At 37.1% G+C, this 23,750-nt stretch overlaps 1 protein-coding gene and 1 long non-coding RNA gene across 8 annotated transcripts; one reads left to right on the top strand and one right to left on the bottom strand.

Annotated features, from left to right (window-relative positions):
• Positions 1-1,838: 1,838 nt before the first annotated feature.
• LOC114304496 (protein TOPLESS-RELATED PROTEIN 2) lies at positions 1,839-23,528 on the top strand. 7 transcript variants are annotated; one of them, XM_082901924.1, is made up of 11 exons: positions 2,044-2,272; positions 7,280-7,396; positions 7,500-7,648; positions 7,897-8,043; positions 8,680-8,790; positions 8,888-9,070; positions 9,208-9,336; positions 12,864-12,959; positions 13,163-13,348; positions 21,899-22,071; positions 23,039-23,528. In XM_082901924.1, exons 4-11 carry the CDS (start codon positions 7,915-7,917, stop codon positions 23,184-23,186), a joined length of 1,155 nt encoding a protein of 384 aa, XP_082758050.1. In that variant the 5' UTR covers positions 2,044-2,272; positions 7,280-7,396; positions 7,500-7,648; positions 7,897-7,914; the 3' UTR covers positions 23,187-23,528. The 7 variants fall into 7 exon arrangements, with proteins under 7 accessions (XP_082758049.1, XP_082758051.1, XP_082758053.1 ...); XM_082901923.1 differs by lacking the exon at positions 7,280-7,396 and having other exon boundaries at positions 1,839-2,272; XM_082901925.1 differs by lacking the exon at positions 7,280-7,396 and having other exon boundaries at positions 2,013-2,272; positions 23,020-23,528.
• Positions 15,143-19,968, bottom strand: LOC145806100 (uncharacterized). Its single transcript, XR_014348670.1, has 2 exons — positions 18,912-19,968; positions 15,143-18,738 (listed from the first exon to the last, which is right to left on the bottom strand). It is a non-coding gene; the product is annotated as an uncharacterized LOC145806100 (long non-coding RNA).
• Positions 23,529-23,750: the final 222 nt, after the last annotated feature.

The raw sequence follows: 23,750 nt of genomic DNA, 5'->3' as shown, positions 1-23,750 counted from the left end.
TTTTTTTTATTATTTTAGCATAATTAAAAAAGTTGTGTTTTAGATGATAGTCATTTATTTATTTATTTTTGTAGTTGATTTGATGGTTTATGAGAGAAAAAATGAAATGATTATAATTTGAATTCAACATTTTTTTTTATTGACTATTTTAACATTTTTTTTTGTTGTCTTTATTGACTATTTTAGCCCCAAACTTGCATCCCAAACACTCCCAAAGTTTACAACCATGTTATTTTTAGTCCTTACATTTTCAGTTGGAGATTAAAAATAGTAACATTTTTCCATTCAAAAAGTAATTTTAGAGAATTTTGTTATTTATACTAGCTGTAACCATACATCTAATTTTAATTACATAAAAATAATTATTTACAAATATTTATAAGTAATTTGTGTCGCGCACAAATTATACTTGCACTATGTGCAAATAGCACTGGCATCGGCCACAATTGTACTTTCAGATCATGCTACAATTTTTACTTGCATCCAATAGAGTTCATGTGGGTGAAGATATTGAAAGTACAGAAAATGACAAAAGGCAAAGAGGGTTTTGTTCTAAAAGTTATCAGATTCCATATTTATGTAATTAGTTTTACAAAAATCTTTGTGTTGTAATTTCAAGAAAGGTTCTCACTGCCAAGTAAATATTAACCCCAAATGCCACCTGCTTGATATTTGTCCTTCCTCTTTCTTGCTTGGGAAAGAAATAAGAGAGAAGAAAAAAAAATAATTTATCACATAAGTAAGCTTGATAAAAATGAAAAATTACATAAAAATTATAATGATTAATTTCTTTCATATTTTCTTTAAAATTCTTCTCCGAAAAGTGATGAGTGTCATTTATAATGTTGTTATATATTTATTGAGAAAAGTTAGGGATCATTAAATTTTTTTCATGAAAATTATATTGAAAGATTTATGATCCTTAAATTACCTTAATTAGTGTGTGGTGCTTTATTCTAAGTATAATCCAAGGGTCACAAAACTTTCATGATTATTTTCATGAAAGGGTTTTCATCATACCTAACATTGCTGATATTTATTTTAAGAATGTCTAATGATGAGAACAAATATCTAATACAGGTTATATATTTATCTTAGGAATGGGTAATAATGAAAACAAATATCTAATGCGATTATAAATGAGAGAATTGCATTTAAATAGAGAATTGCATTTGAATAGATTGATCAAAAAAACTTATAAATGAATGGAGAATTTGAAATAATTACAGTAAGAATGAAAGAATATAAAATAATTATAAAATGGTGAGAAAATGGTAAAATTATTCAATTATCTTTTCATCCTCCCTATATATTTCTCTTTTCACCCTTTCCTTGCAAACCCTAGCTCACCTCATCCTCCTTACATTGATCAACTCCGTCATTGCCTTATCTGGCATCGGTATCTACGTCACCGTTAACCCTATCTATTCTCCTTCCGTCACTGCCAGTCACACTCTCACTACTTTCTTCGTCATCATCACCTTTTACAACTCATTTTTCACCCTTTCATATCACATATAGATCATGATCACGAAAAGCTCATCTTGCCTTCAAATCACTATCTTAAAAATCTTAAATAACTAAATTGTAAAAATCACAATCACAAAAATCCTAAACACAAAATCGTGAATGATGGGATTACTGGAAGCAAGGGTAGAAGACAACAAAGAAGTAGGCTAGAAGGTAAAAGAGTAGCTAGCAACGAGTATAGTGGTCGGTACAGAAAAAATAGAAAATAACCTATGAAAAGATAATTTAGTAATTTTACAGAAAAAAATATTCTCACCACTTTGTAATTACTTTCTACTTTCCATCAGGTCAACAACTTTTCACATTCTCAATTAATTTGTAATCCATTTTTAGTCAACCCCATTTATCTCTAGCTCTGCTATTCAAATCTTTTCTTATTTTGGAGCAGTTAATTTTTCAGATTATGGGGTAGTCGGTGTAAATTAATTACCTTCAAACAAAAGAAGAAAAAGACAAACACCCCAAAAAACAATTTTTACTGAAAAGAGAAAAAAAAGGGGGAAAAAAAGAAAAGACACAGAAGAGAAAGAAAATAGTAGTAGTGGTAAATGGTGGAGTAATTTGAAGAGTGTCTTTTTCTTTCTCCGACAATGTTAAGAACGCGTGAATAAACCCACACCGCCTTACAGATCTTCAGGGACATCTCAGTTCTCTCTCTCTTCGACCCAGAGATCTCCTCTATCTTCTCGTCCTTTTGATTCATCACTCTCACTCTGTTCTTCCCAGTTCTCTTCTTTCTCAGGTAAAAACAAAAAATTATGTACCCAACTTGGAATTTTAGTTTTTTTTTTTTTTTTTTTTAACCTTGCTTTACTCAGATTGCATTCATGGAAAATGGGCAGAAGAAAATAATGTTAATTGTGAGATAGATTGATTGATATTCAAATTTGTTGTCTAAAATGCAATTTGAAGTATATTCTGCATAAGTTGAGGTATCATGCAATTAAGGCCACCTTTTTGTAGAAATTTTTATACTCTTTCTATATTTTAATTGATTGCGATTGATGTTTTGTTTTTGATATGGAAAACACTATGACTAAATAGAAAAAAAAAATGTTTGGTTCACTTTGGATTTTATTGTTTTGGAGCAAATTGTGATATTCGTCAGAATGCAAATTGCTAGGTATTAGTGTTTATGTTCTATATAACACCCCCTATGAGAGGTTATTAGGCCATCCATGGCCATTACTAAAATTTTATTCAAATCTTTATTTGATATGAACCACTCCAATGGATCAACTCATATTTAAGCATAACTTTGAGTAAAAGCTTCACTAATGGCAGTGGCAACTTGGGTTCGACTCTTGTCGGCCCTCCCATTTGCCCGGATCATATGATTAAGGGGTGTTGCTTGATCCTTGAGTTTACGCTCCTGGGTAGTCCTGAAGGACCCTGCCTAAAAAAATTGATAATTTCAGAGCCACAAAATGGTCTTGAAAATTTTGAGTCTCTCTTGACTTGGCAGGGAAAAAATTTGAGTAAAAACTCAATTTGGTATAATTTGGGTCAAGGAATGGAGGGTGATTTGAGTGATTTTTACTCAACTTTAAATTTGATACAAGTTTGAGTCAAGGGTTGGTGATGCCCTTAGAAATGCAATTAGTTTTAATAAATAGGGAGCTTAGTAGAATCCAAATCATACGAAAAATGACAGATTGCACACGAGAATGGGATGATGAACGAACCAATCGAAGTGCCTTCTTTGTCATCCAAGAAACTTTTTCATAAATGGGTAAAACACAGAAATCCTGGCTCCCGATGATGAGAGCGGAGACTATAATAAAGCAATATATTCTATAATTAGAATCCAAACACAAAAATTTAGTTTCAAACTGACATGCAGTGTAGTTTATGTTGAAGACCTTTTGGGCATGCAAATGATATTACTAGAAGTGAATGACTAGAAATAGGATATTTCAGACGGGATTAAGTTCTACACAGCTGTCCTGTGAAGCTTGTGCTTTACATCCTCCTCTGCCCTTGGCCCCCTCACCACCTACAGATATGTTTCCTCCAACACCTTTCACCACCCCATATCTTTTTCTTTTTTTTTCGGCACCATAAACACCACCCATCACACCCCAAATCTACCACTAATGTCACCATCAGATCTCTCTTTATTCATCTCCCTCTCCCTCTTTTGCCCGCCTTTTGTCTTTTTTCGAATTCTCTTTTCACTAGCTAGTCCCTTGATTTGAAATGGAGACAATTAATTGTGGAGGTTCCTAACTCTAGTCACAGATTTTGCTACACAATTGATTTGGGGTATTTAAACATCAACGTGTGTGTGAACAGAGAATATAAGGGTGGTGGTTGGTGAACAAAGACATTGCCGGTTGATCGTGTGGGAGAGAGTGTGCGGATGTTTGTGTGTGTGACGGTTGGTGAACGACATTGCTTGTATGAAACTTCAGATCAGGTTATTCTAAAACACAATCCAACAAGAAATAATTGATGTGGGTCCAAATGAATGGTTTAACCATAAACATGGTTTAGTTCTAAGAAGCATGGACACGGACACGTGACACGACACGAGTACGACACGGACACGCCGACACGTTAATTTTCAAAAAATGCAGGACACGACACGAGAAGGACACGTATGAAATACATAATTTTATATATTTATTATATGTTATATATATATGAATATATCATTCAAAGATAATAAAAAATGCAATATGACACTAATTCTTATAAATTTATATGGTTTTTATTTTATTATTGTATCTTAAGTTATTTTGTTCAAACTTATAATTAGTTTTACGTATGTCTAATCGTTAGACACGTGTGTTTAAACGATTGACACGTGTGTCCTTCAAGTGTCCAAAGAGTGTCCAAGTCTTTAAACAATAGGACACGTTTTGAAGAGTGTCGGACACGTGTCCTGAGAGTGTCCAAAGAGTGTCGGTGTCCGACACGCACCCGACACGGATACGTCACCTTCCTAGAAGTGTCCGTGCTTCTTAGGTTTAGTTAAATTAGGTTATTATATAAACTCTCTCTCTCTCTCTCTCTTTGTGCAATATTTAGCTGATGCGTCTGCCAATTATTGGTTGTCCACGACATTTACAAGACGATCGTGTAAAACTTAATACCATTTTAGATATTATAAAGTAGCTAACTTACTTGGTATTTTTCAATTTCATGAATCATATAAGTGCAGCAATGAAGCAAGCCATAAAATGCAACACAACGTTTTGTAGATTCTTATTTTGCTTCTAAAACTTAGCCACTTGTGAAGAAGTTTACTTATGTATGAATATATTTTATCCTGTATAATTGTATCCCAGACATGCTATATAAATAGAAAAGTTAGCACAAAAGATTTAATTTTTGTCAGCCATAATCTGATGTAATAATTTCATATTATTTTGTTTGATGTGCAAATTGACGGGGCACCAAAATTTTGAGATCACATGTGAAATTAGTTTGGAAAGTGCCTATGTGCATATAATTGTTATGCAAAATGGGTATGATCCCCCCACTCCCTCCCACACCAACTGGAAAGGGCTTGAAATTTGCAAACAGTTTTTCTAAAATTTCGGTTAAGCTTGAAATTTTACCAAAATAATAATTCTAGCTTCCATATCCGTAGGAACAACTATTATTATTTTGTTTGTGGTATGGAACAAGACTATCATCATCACCATTACTATTACAAAGGTGGCATGAGTAGATGACACGGGAGAGAGATACATTCTCAAAGATAGAAAACTAAGTAAAATGAAGAGAAAGAAATAAACAATAAGCATGTGCTAACAGCCAGAAAGACCTCATTGTTACACGATCTTGGGTAGAACTCACCCCAAAAGCTAGCTATTAAGGTGAGGGTGCCCTCACGCTTATGTGCTTAATATTACTTTAGTACTCAGGTGATGTGGGACTTTGCTTCACACCCTCCCTCACGCCCAGCGTTCTCACTCGGCAGCACCTACGGCGTGTGGGCCAGGAACACACACCCTACCCATCCTTCAGCACTTTGGCTCTGATTACACGATTTTGGGTAGAACTCACCCCAAAAGCTTGGTATGAGTTCTACCCAAGATCGTGTAACACTCATTACTACTCAGAAAGATAAAATGGCTCGTATGATAGTATATTGCTGTATCTATAAAGAAAATTATATATCTAGGAGAGGAAAAAAGAAAAGAATAGAGAGAGAGAGAGAGAGAGAGAATAAATCCATAAAAAATTATTGCTGCATCAAAACTGGACCTGTGAAAGTCAGACACTTGCTGAATTTATTCAGGCAACTGAGATGGAAAATCGAAAGTTTTTGCGTAGACATGGGATGAGGAACTAGACAAAAGGTTCAAAACAAGACTTTATACCTTCGTTTATTTTCTAATGGAGCCTCAAATCACATACAATCTGGTAAGGTTGGAGCCACGGGTAGCAAGTGATAACGATGGCAATGAGTAGCAAAATGCAATAGTGACATGGAACAAAAGCCTCATTTCTGTTAATTAGCCGTGTGATAACTAGCATAAGATGGCACTGCTTGTAACAGAGGCATACTTTTGATCATTTACTGAATGTATTAACAAATGAAATACTTTATACTTCTTCATTCTAATGCTTTTTACGTGGGGAATATTGTTAACAAAAAGGCAGGATTATTTGTGAATGGTGCCAAGTGTTCATTTATTTTGGCAGTATTTTTTTTTTTTCTTTTTTTTTGTAAGGTCAGCAACTGCCCATTGTTAGCAACCTTAAAGGTGTTTGTGTAAGTGGCACCTTTATACCATTCTTCGTATTATTATTAGTGTGATGATGATGATGACGATGATTATGATGATTATGACCAATCGGAAATGCTTTTGTAGTTAATGTTGTCAAGAATCATGATCGTTATCCTCTCTCTCTCTCTAACTATTTTTTCAGACTTCTCTTGTGGAACAAGCAAAGAGGGTGAATCTCACCTAGTTGAGTGGAATGAGGGTGAAGGAGCTATTAAAAAGACATAGAGCCTGTTTGGCATAGCTTCTCTTTGTTTAAAGTCTTTCCTCAAGGACTTTGTAGGGAGGACTTCAAGAGAAATTGGAAGTTTGGTGAATTTTGGAAGTACTTTTGAATCAAGAAGTGCTTTCAATATTTAAGTGTACATTTGGTGCAAACATTTCAGAAGTGTCAAATAACTTCAACCTGACGAATACTGTCCATTACCACTAATGTAATGGGTTTCATGTTTCTTTTTTTAATATATATATAAATATTATGTGGACTACATATATATTTCAACATTGACTCAGATGGGTATGTTTGCTGTACTATTTTTTTTCTTCATAGAAGTAAAATAGAGTTAGAGATAAACAAAAAGCATGGGTAATAGATGATAGACAAGTTTCCTCTCCCATCTTCTCTTTCTCTTGTTATAAACCAACAAAAGCATGGATCTCTTTTGTGGGTACTTGGAGATAAAAGTGAACGCATAACCTACCTTATTTATAGGCCAGGGTTTGTAAATATAATAATATAAGGGGTATTATTGACATGTTGTTACAAACAATGGGGATAGTACGTGGAATTAAATGGATGTCACTTGAGTGAGTGATGGATTTGACAAGAAGTCAATTCAGAAGCTAGCCTAGTAGGCTTCTTTGAAATGGATTTTCTCCGCTCATGACTTCTAGTGAAATGCCTTTTTTGTAAAATTCACCAAACGGTAGAATATTTTTCAATAGAACTTCTAGATTAAACACCACCATAATCTGCTTTTAGAAAGTGATTTTTAGGTATTGTGCAGTTTGAAACATCAAAGGAGTGTGTTTTTTTTAGCTGCTGGGATGAATTCCAGATGATGTTTTGTGATCTGGGTAATACCTGCACACTAACAGTTGCTGGTGCAGACGGTGGATTGCCTGTTAGTATGCTTTTTGCACACCATTGTCATGTTAAGCACAACACATTAACTTGAATAATACAAAACTCTTCTGGTTCTATTTGATGTTGGGGCTTCCTTGCAGGCAAGCCCCGTACTAATATTTAACAAAGAAGATTCATTGCTGGCTGTCACAGCAAGTGACAAGAACCAAGATTTTAGCAGATACTGATGGCATCTGAGAGCATGGCGTTTGAGGGGTCTTGAGGTCTTCCTGAAGTTGTCAATGTTAAAGTAATTTTACTCATTTGTTCTATTTATTTATGATTTTTGTTATGTCCCACATGAATTGGGTTTTGATTGTATTCATTGCAACTTTGTCTGCAGTCTCCAATCCCCATTACAAATGTTTCTGGCTCTATAGTTTCTAACTACAGAACATTTTGTCAATTGGCACCATTTTATTCTGTTTCTCTTATATTCATTATCAGGTTTTGTCATTTCAATGCTTCCTTAGATTATATTGTATGAGAAAATTGTAGGTTGCCGTCAAGAACAGAATGATGGCTGATAATAAACCAAGGATTTCAGATAATATTGACAAAATTCGAAGATGCAAGTTCCCTGATATAGTTGACTCAACTCAACTCAAGGTTTTACGGTTGCCTGACCCATTGCCAGCCAGCAAGGTATGTTCTAGAAAGATATCTATATAGATCTGACTTATCCAAATTTGCAGTTCCAATTTCTATGAAAGACATCTGCTTTTAATGAGAACATATATCTTAAATTATCTTGTGATGTTTTTCACAACTTTTTTTGTAGTGTGTGAAATACTATCTCTAGTTCCGTCATGGCATGCTTAAGGTGTCCTGTTTATTGAGGCATTCATCCTCACTGACCGCCCTTATGGTTTAGAAAAAAATATAGTAAGTCCCATAAGTTTGGCATAATTATACTGTCCTCCCTTTTAGTAAGACTAAAGCAATCTAAACTAATGTAGATGATGTGTGGACACAGGGATAAACAATGGTAAATATACATTTCAGTATAAAAGAAATGACAATATCAATTTTTTCATTCATGCAACTACCAAATTACTAATGAAAAAGGAGGAAAGTGTTATGTGTGAATTAAAACCTTAAGGGAACCCAATGTAATTTATGTAAAACTTGTGGGCCTTGATGTATTTTTTTCAAACCTTAAGGGAGGTTAGTGTCATTTACCCATTTCTTTAAGAGTACTTGTTATTTTTTGCTCTCTCCCCATAGCCATCTTTATCTAGCTTGAACTAAGTGCAATGTATCATGTATCATGGACCATAGGTTGTCCACCTGCTCTACACTTATTCTGGGGTTGCTCTGCTGGCACTTGCCTCTGATGCCATTCATAAGCTCTGGAAATGGTCGCGTACTGAACATAATCCATCTGGGAAAGTTAGTATTTGAACATATTTGTTTTTCAATCGTGCTATCTTTTTTATAAAGTTTTAGTCGATTGAATTTCTGATTGCTTTTCTTTATATTCTGCCAGTCTTCTGCATCTACTATGCCACAGTTGTGGCAACCTGCAACTGGGAATCTTATGACAAATACTTTGAGTGACACTAAACCAGCTGAAGAGTCAGTTGCATGCATTGCATTATCTAAAAATGATTGTTATATCATGTCTGCCTCTGGTGAGAAGATCTCTTTGTACAACATGATTGCATTTAAGGTTGGTAGCTATCCTTCTACTCAATAATGACATGATCTTGTAGTTTATTTGCCATTGTTGATTGGTTCCAAACTTCCAGATTGCTGATGGCTCTGCAACTTTTGCTAGACTAATTGGAATTGGGAATTTCTGACCAGGTTATGAAAAATTTCATGGGTCCACCTCCTGCAACAACCTACTTGGCGTTCCATCCGCAAGATAACAATATCATTGCTATAGGAATGGAGGATTCTACCATTCTTATATTCAATGTTCAGACTGACGAGGTGAAGCACCAATCTTTTAACAAGTCACGGAGCTATCAACTGTACTTGCCTTATAGAAAAACCGCAGGATGTTGCCTATGATGATCCTGATCAGTCTTATTATCACTGCTTTTTTGCAGTGAATTCATAATTTGACTTTAGTTTGGAATCGTTTGTGTAGAAATTTAATGTATAAAGAGAAATAGAGAATTGTATTATTGATTGATTTATATTGATATCTATTACAATGATTCATGATTCCTATATATAGAAGAGGGTGAGTGTGTAGTAGGTAAGGAGTAGGTGAAGTGGAGGTGGTAGTGGTGTAGTGGGTTAGGTTTAGTGGAGTAGGTGAGGTGGTAGTGGTGTAGTGGGTTAGGTTTAGTGGAGTAGGTTTAAGTGGGTGAAGTAGGTGGAGAGTAGGTGGATTTTAACAGCCCCCCGCAAACTCAAGGGGGATAGGAACTAATCAACTTGAGTTTGGAGAGAGTAACAAAACAAGAAAATACATAAAAATAAAAGAGGATAAGAGACACTGTATGGTCGTGTCAGACCATTGGTGCAGACACTGGATGGTGGTGTCATAACGTTGTAGAGGACACTGTATGGTGGTGTCATAACGTTGTAGAGGACACTGTATGGGGGTGTCATAACGTTGTAGATGACACTGTATGGTGGTGTCATAACGATGTAGAAGACAGTTTATGGGGTCATGTCGGACCGTTGTAGCAGACAATGCTGTGACAGTTTACAGAGTCTTGCTGGACCCTTGTAGAAACTAACCGGAATCAATGTCGGGACAGTTTACAGAGTCTTGTCGGACCCATAAAGGAGCTAACCGGAATCAATGTCGGGACAGTTTACAGAGTCTTGTCGGACCCTTAAAAAGTCGCACCCTCAAAAGGTGTGCCCAATTTTGTCAAAAGGCGTGCCGTCAAAAGGCGTGCCATCAAAAGGCGTGCCCAATTCATCAAAAGACGAGCCATCAAAAGGCGCGCCAGACACGCGGTGATGCACGTGATCGACAGTGCGCGTGTCGGCCTCTTCGTCATGTTCTATATAAATCAATGCGGAGGCTGAGGCAGAAAACCTGCTAAAATCTTCTGAAAAACTCTTCCTTGCCTGAGAGAGAAACTCTGTAATACTCTGTAACCAACCCGTCTCTGAAACACTCAGCAACATGGCCTCTTCTTCCCGTCCAGCTACCCAAAACATGGCCTCCTCTTCCCGTGGTCTGCTCACGCTCTTTCCAGAACTGAACGAGCCCACAAGAGAAATAACTGGTGCGGTGGCCAGTGAACCTCAACCAAACACCTCTGGTTTTGCTCCGTTGAACTTTCCGATGCGGTCGGTGGAGCAAAAAATGGCGGTGCAAACTGATATTGAGGCCAATCAGTATACTCTGAAGTCATGTGTGGAAACCATGACTGCGGTCACAAACTTGTCGAACCGGCTGCAGAGCAGGACAAATGAGGTGCAACAGTTAAACTCCCAGCTGGCTCTGCTCCAACGCATGTATAAGGATGCGCGAGCAGAGATAAGTGTGCTAAAGGCAGAAAACAAGGAGCTGAAGCGGAAGGCCACCGTGATGTTCCGATTTGGAGGGCCGCCATATGCTGCAGTGGAGGAGCAGGGAGTAGTGATCGTGCCCAGTGGAGTGGGAAACACGGAGGCAACACCGTCAAGGACCGCCCAGGACGGAGGCAAGAAGAAAAGACCGGCGGAATAGGCGAAAAAGTGAGGTCGGTGGGTGGCCGTCTGCAGAAAAGAAAACAAATCTTGTGGTGTTGTGGGTTGTGTTGTTGTGGTTTTTTTTTTTTTTTTTTTTTTTTTTGTTAAAATTGTGATCGGGGTTGATCCCTGAGATGAATAAAAGATGGTTTGGTGTGCAAAGTTATATGGTATGAATAGAATTTGAAAAAGATTAAAAAATAATGTGAAAGAAAAATAAAGAAAGAAATAATAAAAATATATTTGAAATCAAAAATGAAAGATGGGGGAAATAAGGAAAGTGGTTTGGAGAAAATAAATAAAAATAATGGATTTTGAAATCAAACAGAGGAGAGAGAGGGGACAAGCCCATGTGAGAGAAAGAGGGGAAAAATGATAGCCGATGCACCCAAAAATAATCTAGCTGCTATCCACAGGCGCTTAGGGGAAGAAAATGGTAGCAAGAGACGGCCAACACCATATATGGCTATAGCAAAGAAATGGAGTATCAAGCTCAATGGGCTAGGATTTAGACCAGAGAGTAAAGCCACTGGTCCTGTTGAACACACACCTCCAAGGCTCAAATAATCAAAACATGCTTCACGCATTTCCTTCCTTGCTTGATCAGGAGATGCACAAAACACCTTATACAGGGCTCCAGTCATTCCTCCACCAGTTAAAGGATGACGCATGTTGAAAGCATCACCTATTAATAGTGCTCCAGGAGTAGGGTAAGGAGCAGCTGGCATACTTCTATTGGGCATTGTTCTAATACTTCCCTTATCAATTGCAGCTATAAATGAATCATGCAGCTCAGGTGGAACCTGGGGAGCCACCAGAGGGAAGCAAAGCCGAAGGCTGCTGCAAAGCCGAAGGCTGTAAAAGCGAAAAAGGAAAAGAAGGCTCCGGCTAAGACAAAAGCTGCTGCGCCAAAAGCTAAAGCCGCTGTGAAGCCCAAGCCAGCAGCAAAGGCCAAGCCAGCTGCGAAGCCAAAAGCTGCTGTGAAACCGAAGGCTGCCGTGAAGCTGAAAGCTGCAGTGAAGCTCAAGGCTGTGGCGAAGCCCAAACCAAAGCCGAAGGCGAAGGATCCTAACAAGAGGCAAATGAGCATGGAGGAGAAGCATAGATTGAGTGTTGGGTTGCAGAGTTTGCCCCAGGAAAAGATGCCACAGTTAGTGCAGATTATGAAGAAGAGGAATTCACATTGGCCTCAAGAGAGAGGATTTAGGCAGTGATGGGAAGGTATGTGTAGAAAATAAGCGGAATAGGTTGAGGTCCGGCGGGCGGCCAAGGCGAGGTTGCCGCCCGCCGGTGAAACGAAAAATACTAAGTGCTTAACTTTGCTCTGATACCATGTAGAAATTTAATGTATAAAGAGAAATAGAGAATTGTATTATTGATTGATTTATATTGATATCTATTACAATGATTCATGATTCCTATATATAGAAGAGGGTGAGTGTGTAGTAGGTAAGGAGTAGGTGAAGTGGAGGTGGTAGTGGTGTAGTGGGTTAGGTTTAGTGGAGTAGGTGAGGTGGTAGTGGTGTAGTGGGTTAGGTTTAGTGGAGTAGGTTTAAGTGGGTGAAGTAGGTGGAGAGTAGGCAGCTGATTTCTTTCATTACAGTTGTAACTGTCATTGAAGTTAGTCAATATTAAACAACCATAAGCTGTGTGTGCTATCACATGTGTGTTTCTCTAAATGCTAATTTGGTAATTAGGCATAATTGGGTTTGGAAGGTCATTGATTGCTCAAGGACAATAGTATGGGTCTTTAAAATTACTTTTCACCCCCATCTAATGTGGACTAAACTGGGCATACTTTTTTACCCCTTTGGTAGATAAAATCCATGCTCAAGGGTCACCAGAAACGAATTACGGGGCTCGCGTTTTCCCAGACTCTAAATGTTCTTGTGTCATCCGGGGCTGATGCACAGGTAAGTTCCAGATTGTTAGAGATTTCTTTCTTCTGTTTTCTTTCAAAATTATGTCCATCTCTGGAACCACTTCTAAAAAATGAAATGTCATATTTCATTGAGGGGGAAAATGATACTTGCATTTCTTTTTCTGTTTAGTTTTCATGATGTTGAACCACTTACACAATTGCATTACGATGCTTGATGCTCTATTTGAATTGCAGCTATGCGTCTGGAACATTGAAGGATGGGTGAAGACGAATTCAAGGCCCATACAAGCACGACGGGGCTACCCATCTCCCCTGGTTGGAGAAACTAAAATTCAATTCTGTAATGATCAAACCCACCTACTAGTGGTTCATGAAAGCCATATTTCTGTTTACAATATCCAGCTCGAATGCTTGCAATCCGTAAGTCTGCCTCATTGCTTTTATATTTTAGGAGTTCTGTTATCAGTTGTGCTGCTCTATAAATCATTGTGATCTACTGTTTTTAAAATAGTTTGAAAGTATACCTTAGGAACATGAATGTATCATTTCAAATGGTATTTTTTTTTTTTTTTTCCAACTCCTCTATGTTGTAATCCTTCAAAGTATCATGCTGAAGCTACTGGTGTCCTTAGTTGTGAATTATATTTCTTTTTTCTTTTTTTTTTGATAAATAAAACAAATCTTATTAAGAACGCAACAAGCTGATGCAAACAAATACAGAGATGCCATCCCCAGGTAGGGGAAACTAAACATAAACGAAGCTAACCAATCACATCTTCTAGAAAATCCAAAAAATCAAAAATGTCTGGATCAACCTTCCTCTCCAACCAACTATACATAACCACTAATAGACGATTTTGTAATCAAGCAACCCCATGAGCAATGTCTAAGAAAGTACGCCAATTCCGCTCCAACCAAACAAACCACATCAAACAAAACGGCACCAACACCCAAACCCACCGCCGGCGACGCCCAAACCTAGCACGCCACCGCGCCCAAAGCATATCCAACACCCCTTTCGGTTGAACCCAAGCAATCCCAAAAAGAGAACAAATGAAACCCCACAACTAGGAAGCCACCAAACAATGAAGAAACAAATGATCCACCGACTCAGTAGCATGACAACACATGCAACACCGATTCATTAAAACATGACCACGCCGCATTAAGTTGTCCAAAGTAAGATTCCGTCCTAAAGCGGCCGTCCACATAAAGAAGGACACCTTAGACGAAACACCCAGTATCCAAACACTATTCTAAGGAAAAGCAACACCATTATCCCCCATCAAACCCTTATAGAAAGATGCAACTGAAAACCGTCCTTTTGCCCCCACCCTAGTCCACCCCATAACATCTTGTCCCACCTCATATAAAACAGCCCACAACTCCACCAATTGAGCAACCTCCCAATCATGCACCGCACGCCACAACTGAATATCCCACACCACCATATCCTCTCCCCCTAAATAAGATGCCACCGTCGCCTCCCAATCAACCACAATATGAAAAATCAACGGAAAACGGACCTCCAGAGACTCCCCCCACACCACCTCTCCTTCCAAAACCGCACCTGCAACCCATCGCCCACCCTAAACCCTACCCACCTCCAAAACTCCTCTCGTCCCGACCAAATCCCTTTCCAAAGCCCACAGCCATGCGTGGTGAGCACATCCCTCTAAATCCAATTCCCTCTTCCCACCCCATACTTAGAAGCCACCACCCTTCGCCAGAACCTATCCGCCTCCAAGGCAAACCGCTACAACCATTTCCCTAACAAAGCCCTATTAAAAGTCACTAACCTCCTCACCCCCAACCCTCCTACTTGCTTAGGTTGACAAATCCTCCCCCACTCAACCAGATGATACCTAAATTCATCACCACTACTACCCCACAGAAAATCCCTCTAAAGCTTCTCCAGCCGATGTGCCACCGATACTGGAATAACATGGACCGACATAAAATAGGTCATAATACTGTTCAACACACTCTTAATCAATGTCAACTGTCCGCCCTTCGACAAATACTGCCTCTTCCAACCCGCCAGACGGCGCTGTACGCGCTCTACCACCCTATCCCAAACCCTTTCTACCTTGAAAGAGGCACTTAACAACAAACCCAAATAAGAAACCGGCAAAACTGACATCCTACAGCAGCCAAAACCAGTAATCGCTCCACTTTCCCAACTGGAATAAGCTCTGACTTCCGCAAATTAACCTGGAGGCCCGATACTGCCTCAAAGCATAACAAAACACACCTCAAATGACCCACCTGCTCCACATCAGCCCCGCAGAAAATCAGAGCGTCATCCGCATATAATAAATGAGATTCAACAAGAGACGCCCAGACAATGATCCCACAGCAAAGCCCCCCAAGAGACCCCCACACACAACTCTATCCAACAATCTACTCAACGCCTCCGTCACTAAAATAAATAACAGAGGTGACAACGGATCCCTTTGCCGAAGACCCTGATGCGTCGGAAAAAACCCTGCTGGAGTTCCATTAATCAAGACAGACATCCACACAGTTGAAACACAGAACTTAATCCAACGGCACCAAGTATTCCCAAAACCCATCTGATCCAACATGTATAAGAGGAAATCCCAATTAACGTTGTCATATGCCTTCTCAATATCCAATTTGCAGATCAAACCGGGTCGTTGTTGTCGAATCCAAGAATCCACACACTCATTGGCAACCAACTTTTCGACAGAATATACATCTTCATTATTCATTCTACAGCAGTTACTGGCCCTTTGTTGTCAAACTAGGAGTTCAAAAATCATCAAAAGGATTTGAATTTTATTCTAACTTTATTGGTCATGTTATAATAGTTAGTTCTACTGTAAACCATGTTTCTTGGTATTCTAGGTTGGTTCTCTGATGTGTAATTGGAAACATAGAGAATTAACAATGACTTAATTGTTAAGCCATCAATGTCCTTATTGCTAGAGTATTTACATTGATGTTGCATAGCTAATCTCTAAGCAATTAAACACGGGTGTCATTATTGTATATTGGGAAAATTAATGATGAGTTCCACTGCATCTACTTGTTTCCCAATAGGTCCCATGACCTTTTTGTTAATTCATAAAGTCCCGTTGTATGAATGTTTGGAAACTCAAGTCCTTTTTTTAAATTTCAGTAAAACTTTGGACCATTTTTACCCTTATATAATATACGGTGTAAACTAAAGAAGCTAGCATGCCCAAGGGGCATTGACGTGGCTAGAGCATTAGTATTTTATGTTTTAAAAATTAAAATTTCATGACTTCCAATGTAAACATCTGTTTTTGATAAAATTTATATTTTTTAAACCTACTCGACAAGATCTATGAAAAAAGATCTCACTTGAATATGAAATAATGTCAAATGAGAAAAAAAAAAAAAAAAAAAAAAAGGAGGTAAAATTTCAAACTTGTTGAGGTTCATAAATTGTTTTTATTAGTGTGAAATATCACAATTTTTGTGTTAAAAAACTGAAATTTTTTAGAAATTAAATTTCTAATACTGGGAAATTTCACACATTTGGAAATTAGTTCTAGAAGTGTAAAATTTCACAATTTTTGTTTTCAAAGCTGAAAATTTTCAGAATTAAAAGGTGGAAAGTATGAAATTTAGCAGTTTCACTGGGGAATTTCACAGTGTGAAATTTGACACTTTCAGATTGTGTACTTCTCGTGATAAAACAGATCACACTTTCAAAACCATTTAATTTCCCAACAATAAAACATTTATTGAAAGTGTGTAATTTCACACTTTCACTAAAATTTTACAATTTTGAGTTTATGTAACCCCACATTTTGAGTTTCTAGCTACACAAGTTTTAATTTTCAACTTTAATACTTTCAAAATTGAGTAATTTTAGAGATTTAAGCAGTGATAGAATAGTCATTTGACATGTGAAATTTCGCACTTCAAAGCTGTATAATTTCCTAGTGATAAAACAATTGATCACATAAAACAGTTATTGATAGTGTGACATTTCACACTTTCACTAATATTTCACATTTTGAAAACTATGAAAACAATTTTACACTTTTGGACCTAAAATAGTGTGAAATTTACCTTTTTTATTTTTACATAATTTCATATTCAATTGAGACCTTGTTTGATAGATCTCGCCGAGTAGGTTCCAACAATATAAATTTTATTAAAATGAGAGAGAGAAATGAAAGGAAAAGATGAAAGAGAAAAATGAATGTGGGACAATGATAATTAATGAAAGGTATTGCGGTCAATAATAGGAGTACATTACTTATAGGGTTGAAAGAATTTTTTAAAGGCCGATTGATCTACAAGTCCTAGTTATATGACCTCCTGTTAAAAATGCCTTGTTTTTTTTCTTAGAGATAACTTCTTGGTTAGCTATGCAATATCATTGTAAATATCCTTAATGCTTGGGACTCCCAGTCTTCCCTATATATGTGTTGGTTATTTTACTGTTGCATATTGTAGTGATGGAACATGAGCTGAATGTTCGTTACACTACATAAAATGAGTGTTTTTTCGTTGTCTAACATTCTGTTCTATGAAGCATCGCTAGCCTACGTTTTTCTTCTCATCCCTTGATCACATAATATGCAAAAGACACTCCTTCACTTGAACCAACCTACTTTAATTTGGTAGGTCACATCATCTCCAACCACTCCGTCCTTATTAGTAATCGAACTTCGGTAGCAAAACTATTTACTCTTTGCCCTTTAATGTATATATCTAGTATTTTTAGCCTATGTTGTGATGTTGAACCATCTCTGAGTAAAACCTTAGAATCTTTGCATTTAAGCTATTTGTTGTTCTCACAAGAAAATAATACATTTGAATCTTATTCGATCCACTTTTAAAAGTTATTAAGTGTTCTTCCCTCTTAAAGAAATTATTGGCTAGTATTAGATAACATGTTTTTGCAAAATCTAAGATGTCTTCTCTAGCCTCATTTCGATCACCAAAATCATACCCACCTTGAATAAAGTTAGTCCTTCACAGTGCAATACCAATATAGAAAATTATTTGTGATGCTCTTCCAAAAGAGTAAATCTTGACAATTTTTGTCTCATGTTTACACGGAATGTAAAGACCATAATCTTTATACCTTATTGCATTTAACTTAACCTTTGTAGCATCACTTGAGAAGTACGAACAGTCCTCAAACAGAACCCAAAACATGTTGGATATACATCCAAATGTGTCTTATTATTACTTTTTAATTTTTTAGGTATCGGATATGCTTTGGGTACGCAGAGGATATGTGCCCATTGCTTAGACATACCAAAAAATATTACAAGTTTGAAAAAAAAAACATTGGAGTTGGTGATTCAAACCAAAACAATTCATGGTTATATCTATTAGTCCCTCTTTCTTGATGATTTTAAATTTTAGGGGCTAAAAATGCATAAAATCTTTTATTTGGGAATACTAGTGCTTTTTAATATCGATATTCAAACTTTTTGTTCATTTTTCTTTTCCAATTAAAATATAGAATGTGGAAATTATTTTAATATAATAAAATCTTAATATAGTTGTAATAGAAAATGATGAAATTATTTTTTGTACATATTATGTATATTTATTTGTTTCCTTGTCCTTTCCATGTCCATCTTTTTTCCTCTTTTTTCCCCCCTAAATAAGTTGCAAGGTCAATGTGTTTTTATTGTATTGTATTTGTGTCTCAGGCATCATTATGTTGAAGCTTTTTTGTAGAAACTTGGAGTTGGTATACTAATAGGTTCATCCTTGTCGGGTTTACCCTTGTCCCGTCAACTGAATTGAACACAACAATTTAGGAAATTATTCATCCATTGTCGTCCAATCTGGCATCCAAAATTGATCAAGTCAAACCATTCGGTTTGGCAGTCAGTTTGGTCGTTAGATTCACACACAAATCAAACAAATCTCAAATTTGACTATCTTAGTTACACAACTCACACAACAATTTTCAAAGCATGAAGAAATTTATGGAGAGAGAGAAAGAGATGAGACTCACCGATACTAATAGAGAGGGGAAATACATCACCATCGCCTCCTTTGTTCATCACCATCACTATGACCACTGCTACTATCGCTCATCACCACAATCAGAGAGGGGAGGGGTTTCCGGGGGAGGGAGGTTTCAAGGGTGAGGAAGATCAGAGAAAGGGAGTTTCATGAGGGAGCTGTGGAGGGGAATTGATGGAAAGACCACTAAATGAGAGAAACAAGGTTGACAGACAGAGAGAGAGAGAGAGTCATGTGAAGATAAGGTAGAGATATCAAATGAGAGAAACAAGGTTGAGAGACAGAGAGAGAGAGAGAGAGTCATGTGAAGATAAGGTAGAGAGGGAGATAAGGTGTAATCTTAGCCATCCAACAAAGAAACGCCACACGTAAAAGTTGATACGTTGCATTTTACTGCTAATAAAGGGGTGTGCACGGGTCGGATGGTGCTTATTTGAAGAAAAATATCAACTGAACCATTGTAGGCAGTTTGTGTATTTTTCCTGTCGCCAAATAGTGGGTGGTTAAATTTGGCAGGTCGGGTAGATTTTATTGGTGGTTTCAACTTGGTGGGTTGGTTGGGTGCAACAAGCAGTGTTCTAGAAACTAAAGCAACAAAATCAAATAATTGCCAACAATCAAACAAATTTCATTACCACACTCACATACAAATACATGTACATAAATGTAAGATCTATAAATAAAGCATAACCTAGGGAGTAGCAGTTTTGTGGGGAGCAGGATCTGGGGAGGACATGTTGGGGGACTACAGTGGATGGGAGTAGAAGTGGAGGCAGCCAGTGAGTGAGAGTATCAATGGGAGATCTGAGAGAGAGATCGACGATCTGAGAGAGAAAATTAAGGGATTACCTGAGGCTTGTGTTTGATCGACGATCATTACCTTCTTGAAGCCTTAGAAGTAAACCCCTTGAAAGAGATGATACTGTGGAGGACTGTGGAAGTGTTGGTCAGCAATGAAATGAGTGCGAGTGAGAGACCGTGAGGGTGAGATCAAGAAGAGAGAAGACTGAGTGAGGGCTGGGAGGCTCTGTTTGGTGCTTGTTAATTCAGAAGGATTGAAATGAAGAAGGAATATAGGAGGCTCTGTTTGGAGCTTGTTAATTCAGAAGGATTGAAATGAAGAAGGAATATAGGGTTTCTTTTGGGGAATGATTTGGTGTGGTGGCGGTGCCTAAACCAACTATACAAAACTTATAAATTGTGGCAGGACGAGGCGGGTTAAACAGTCTTGAACCATCATCAAACCGAACTGTTCTTAAAAATCACTGAACCTTTTCAACCTTCATGATTGTTTTTCATACGGGTTAAGCAGGTTGGACAGTATTTTGCACAACCCTAACTGGTATTGTGATTGGTTCGGGTTAGATGTGTTTTTTTTCGCACAAAACTAGCAACCAACCAAGCTCCAAAATTTTGTACTCTTCCAGCCCGAGACTGACCGCCTCTTTTCACGTAGCCGATGTTTCTTGTTGGGTTGGGTCAGGTTTGTTGGGTGAAGTAGGTTTTTTGAACAGCCCTAGGTTACGGTACTCTCTTGGAGCATTTTTATTTATTTCTCCCAATTGAGATTTATAATCATTGAATGTGTACTTTCTTGTTGCAGTGCAGCTTCCCTTTACATCATATATCTTAAATGCTACCAATTCATTTTTTAGCAATGGAGCAGGTCAAGACAGAAATGGCATTGATCTCTCCAATCTTGAACCATGATAAACATGCGATCTTCTATGGGATGGCAAACATAGGAAACATTGAGTTGCATATACCTGTTTCTTGTTTATATTTAGAATTCTTCTGTCATGGGCCTCCAAAAGCGATCAAAACATATTTTATGCATGACCCTCGAGTGCCTTTTAAGTCTTGGAAATTATGAACATGAATGATGAGAATATATCTTGCAAGTCGATTTATGTATTTTGACTGAGAACACTAGCAACATTTTGTTTTTTTTTTGGCTTTGGATCAGCAAACAAGTTCATTTGTTCTTGCACAGCTAGCATGCCTGCCACTAACCAACATGAGAGAAAAGCTATAATGAAATTTTATGAATTAGTTATACTTTATTTCTAATCAAAATGCCCTGCAAGGAAGACCATGTTCTTACATGGAGGGTTATTTGCTGTCTTAAGCTATTAAAGCTTTAAATTGCATGTATATGTTACAATATAGGAACCGAGTAAAAGTTCTACTCTTGAAATATCACACTCAGGGAAGTCGAAGACATATAAGAGTGACAGACAGAATCAATTCCTTAGTTGTATGCTAGACCCAAAGTCTTTACTATTTCCTTCATTATTCTACAGTGAGGTGGTTTTGGATAGCACCTTTTATTCATTTCCTTATCTTGCCTCAAACCTAAATCCAAACTGTCCTGCCATAAACTAACCAGAATCTAGTTCTATCTATACTATTCTGCTCTTGATATCATACTATAGTTATTAGTTGGTAATGGGATTGGATGAGTTATCTAATTAAAGAGTTATGTTTCTCAGTAGCTACTGGTTAGTGCACATTTCTTTTAACGAATGAATGAAAATTAGATGTTACTTCAGCCCAAGATGAAATAAAAGCTCCCAACCAAAAGCGTTCCTAGCGTGAACTTATTTAAACATCTCCGTTACATGTACCCAAACCATCTTAATATAGTAAGTAATTCAGGTGAGTGCTATATAGTCTTTTCTGCATTTATGGTGGCTGTTATTAAATTCTTTTCCTGATCAATTGTTTTTAGGTATCTATTGTCTTGATTTATTACACAAAAAATACAGCATTGGTTTGTTGATAACCTTTTCTATTGTCTTTAGGTATCTATTGTCTTGATTTATTACACACAAAATGCAGCATTGGTTTGTTGTAACCTTATCATCCCCCATCTCAGCTGCTTTACTGCCACCTTGCTTTTGTGTGTGTTTGTTGCTTCTGTGTGTTTGTCTATTTTTGTCTTTTAAATTTGTTAACTTGTAGACCTTCTTGCAGTGGCATCCCAGGGGTTTCCTTTCTGCTTCCATTTCGAGTGCAACATACTCATGTGATGGTCTGCTAATCTTTGCCGGATTTCGTGATGGTGCTATTGGAGTTTTTGATGCAGGCAATTTCAGGCTTCGATGTCGGCTAGCACCATCTGCTTATACATCTTCACCCATTGCCAGGTGAGCTAACCTTAAATAACTAGCAGCCTTCTCTATGAAAATTGAATTTATACTTCTACAATTTTCATTTTGTTAGCTGCACTTTCTGTTTAATCGAACAGGGTAGAGAAATTTATATTTCATCATCCTTTGGGTTTTGTTCCTTAATGGAGACAAGTTAGGGAAACTTTGGAAACAAATAATAAATTTTCCCACTTTCATTTTCCCTTTATATTTTGTTTCGGGTGCTGCTTGTGGGTCATTAGAAAAGTTTTGCTTACTGAACTGACTTTTTCACCATGGCTCTCCCTAATAATTTCAACATATATGTAATATATTCAACTCAACAAGTCTGTCCATTTACATGGAGTTATTGTATAGATCCATTTTCTCTAATTAGTTCCATTTGTAATTATATCCTCAGTTGTAGCTAAGATAGTCATGTCTTTTTTGTTACCTCAACCCGAGTTCTCATTGTTTTTCCATATTCCTTTTACAAGTATTGCTGATATACCAAATACCAAGAATTGTTGACCAATTGTCATATTTCTCAACCATGTTTTGATGCCGTAGTCTTAACCACCTCATTTGGAGACTCGACTCATTGGGATAAGTTGAATCTCACAAACCTTTGAGAAATACAAATTTGCAGTTGGATATTCAGTTACATTGTAAAAAAAATCTTATCCCACATATTTCTGTAGCTAACTCCCAATCTTTATCAGTTGGCAAACTTCTATATTGGGATAAAGTTTCAAACAAGATTTGGATTCTTGAAACTTTTCTGATTTTGATCACTTGTGGCTGGTAACTTGGAGGCATCAATTGTTGTTGTGTGTTCTCTTTTGCTATGTGATCCTCTCTCTCTCTCTCTGTATGTATGTATGTTAAGTTAAGATAATCTGTATTATGCTTTGTTCCATTTCCCGAATGATGTAATAACTGAGAGGCTGATTTAATCATTTAAAGATGGCTATTAATTCTGCAGAAGAAGCAGTGGCTGTGCCTTTCCTGTGGTGATTGCAGCACATCCATCTCAACCTAATCAAATCGCGCTTGGAATGAGCGATGGTGCAGTCTATGTAATCGAGCCATTTGATGCAGAGCAAAACTGGGGTCGAATAGTGCCTCAGTAAAATGAAGGTTTTCCCCTTCATCCCTTAGAATCTGCTTTGAATAGTCAGCTATCTGAAACCCCGTGCTAGGGATATTTGCCGTTTGTAAATTTATATATCCAATGCTGTTATAGGTTTTTTTTTTTTTTTTCTTTTTTAAACAATTATGAGTTCTACACATCGTTGAATCATGTGAACTTCTCGAGGTATGATCAAACGATTGTGAGTCAAATAAGATAAAGGGTTATAAGTTTTCCGGGACAGGAGATCATTTCTGAAGCATAGAAGAGTTTTTTTTATGAACAAGGGAATTTGGAAGTTATGGTGTCAAATAAAATTATATGACTAATTCAGTCTCTGCCATTATGTGATCTTTTTATGTTTTAGTGTAAGCAACAATGTTATGAAGATGCAGAGAGTCAATGACCATGTTGGCTATGCATTAAAGTGGAACATGAATAATATGATGGCTGAAATATGGTTTTCAAACTAAATTTTATTTTTTGAATCTTTTATTTTTGTCTTTAATAAAAAAAATTTCATGTTTTCAATTTTTTATTAGATGCACTTCATTCATATCTTTCC

This window comes from Camellia sinensis, chromosome 13 (genome assembly GCF_055761805.1).
Source record: "Camellia sinensis isolate YWXY chromosome 13, ASM5576180v1, whole genome shotgun sequence".
NCBI lineage: Eukaryota > Viridiplantae > Streptophyta > Magnoliopsida > Ericales > Theaceae > Camellia > Camellia sinensis.
The sequence above is the reverse complement of the archived record's forward strand: the minus strand, read 5'-3'. Positions and strand labels throughout refer to the sequence as shown.

What these genes read in the sequence shown, in the direction of transcription:
- LOC114304496 (XM_082901923.1), top strand. Translation starts at nt 7,915, where the DNA reads ATGATGGCTGATAATAAACCAAGGATTTCAGATAATATTGACAAAATT. An exon ending in AACATAATCCATCTGGGAAA is followed by an intron (nt 8,791 to 8,887) that starts GTTAGTATTTGA and finishes ATATTCTGCCAG; the next exon opens with TCTTCTGCATCTACTATGCC. An exon ending in CATCCGGGGCTGATGCACAG is followed by an intron (nt 12,960 to 13,162) that starts GTAAGTTCCAGA and finishes TTTGAATTGCAG; the next exon opens with CTATGCGTCTGGAACATTGA.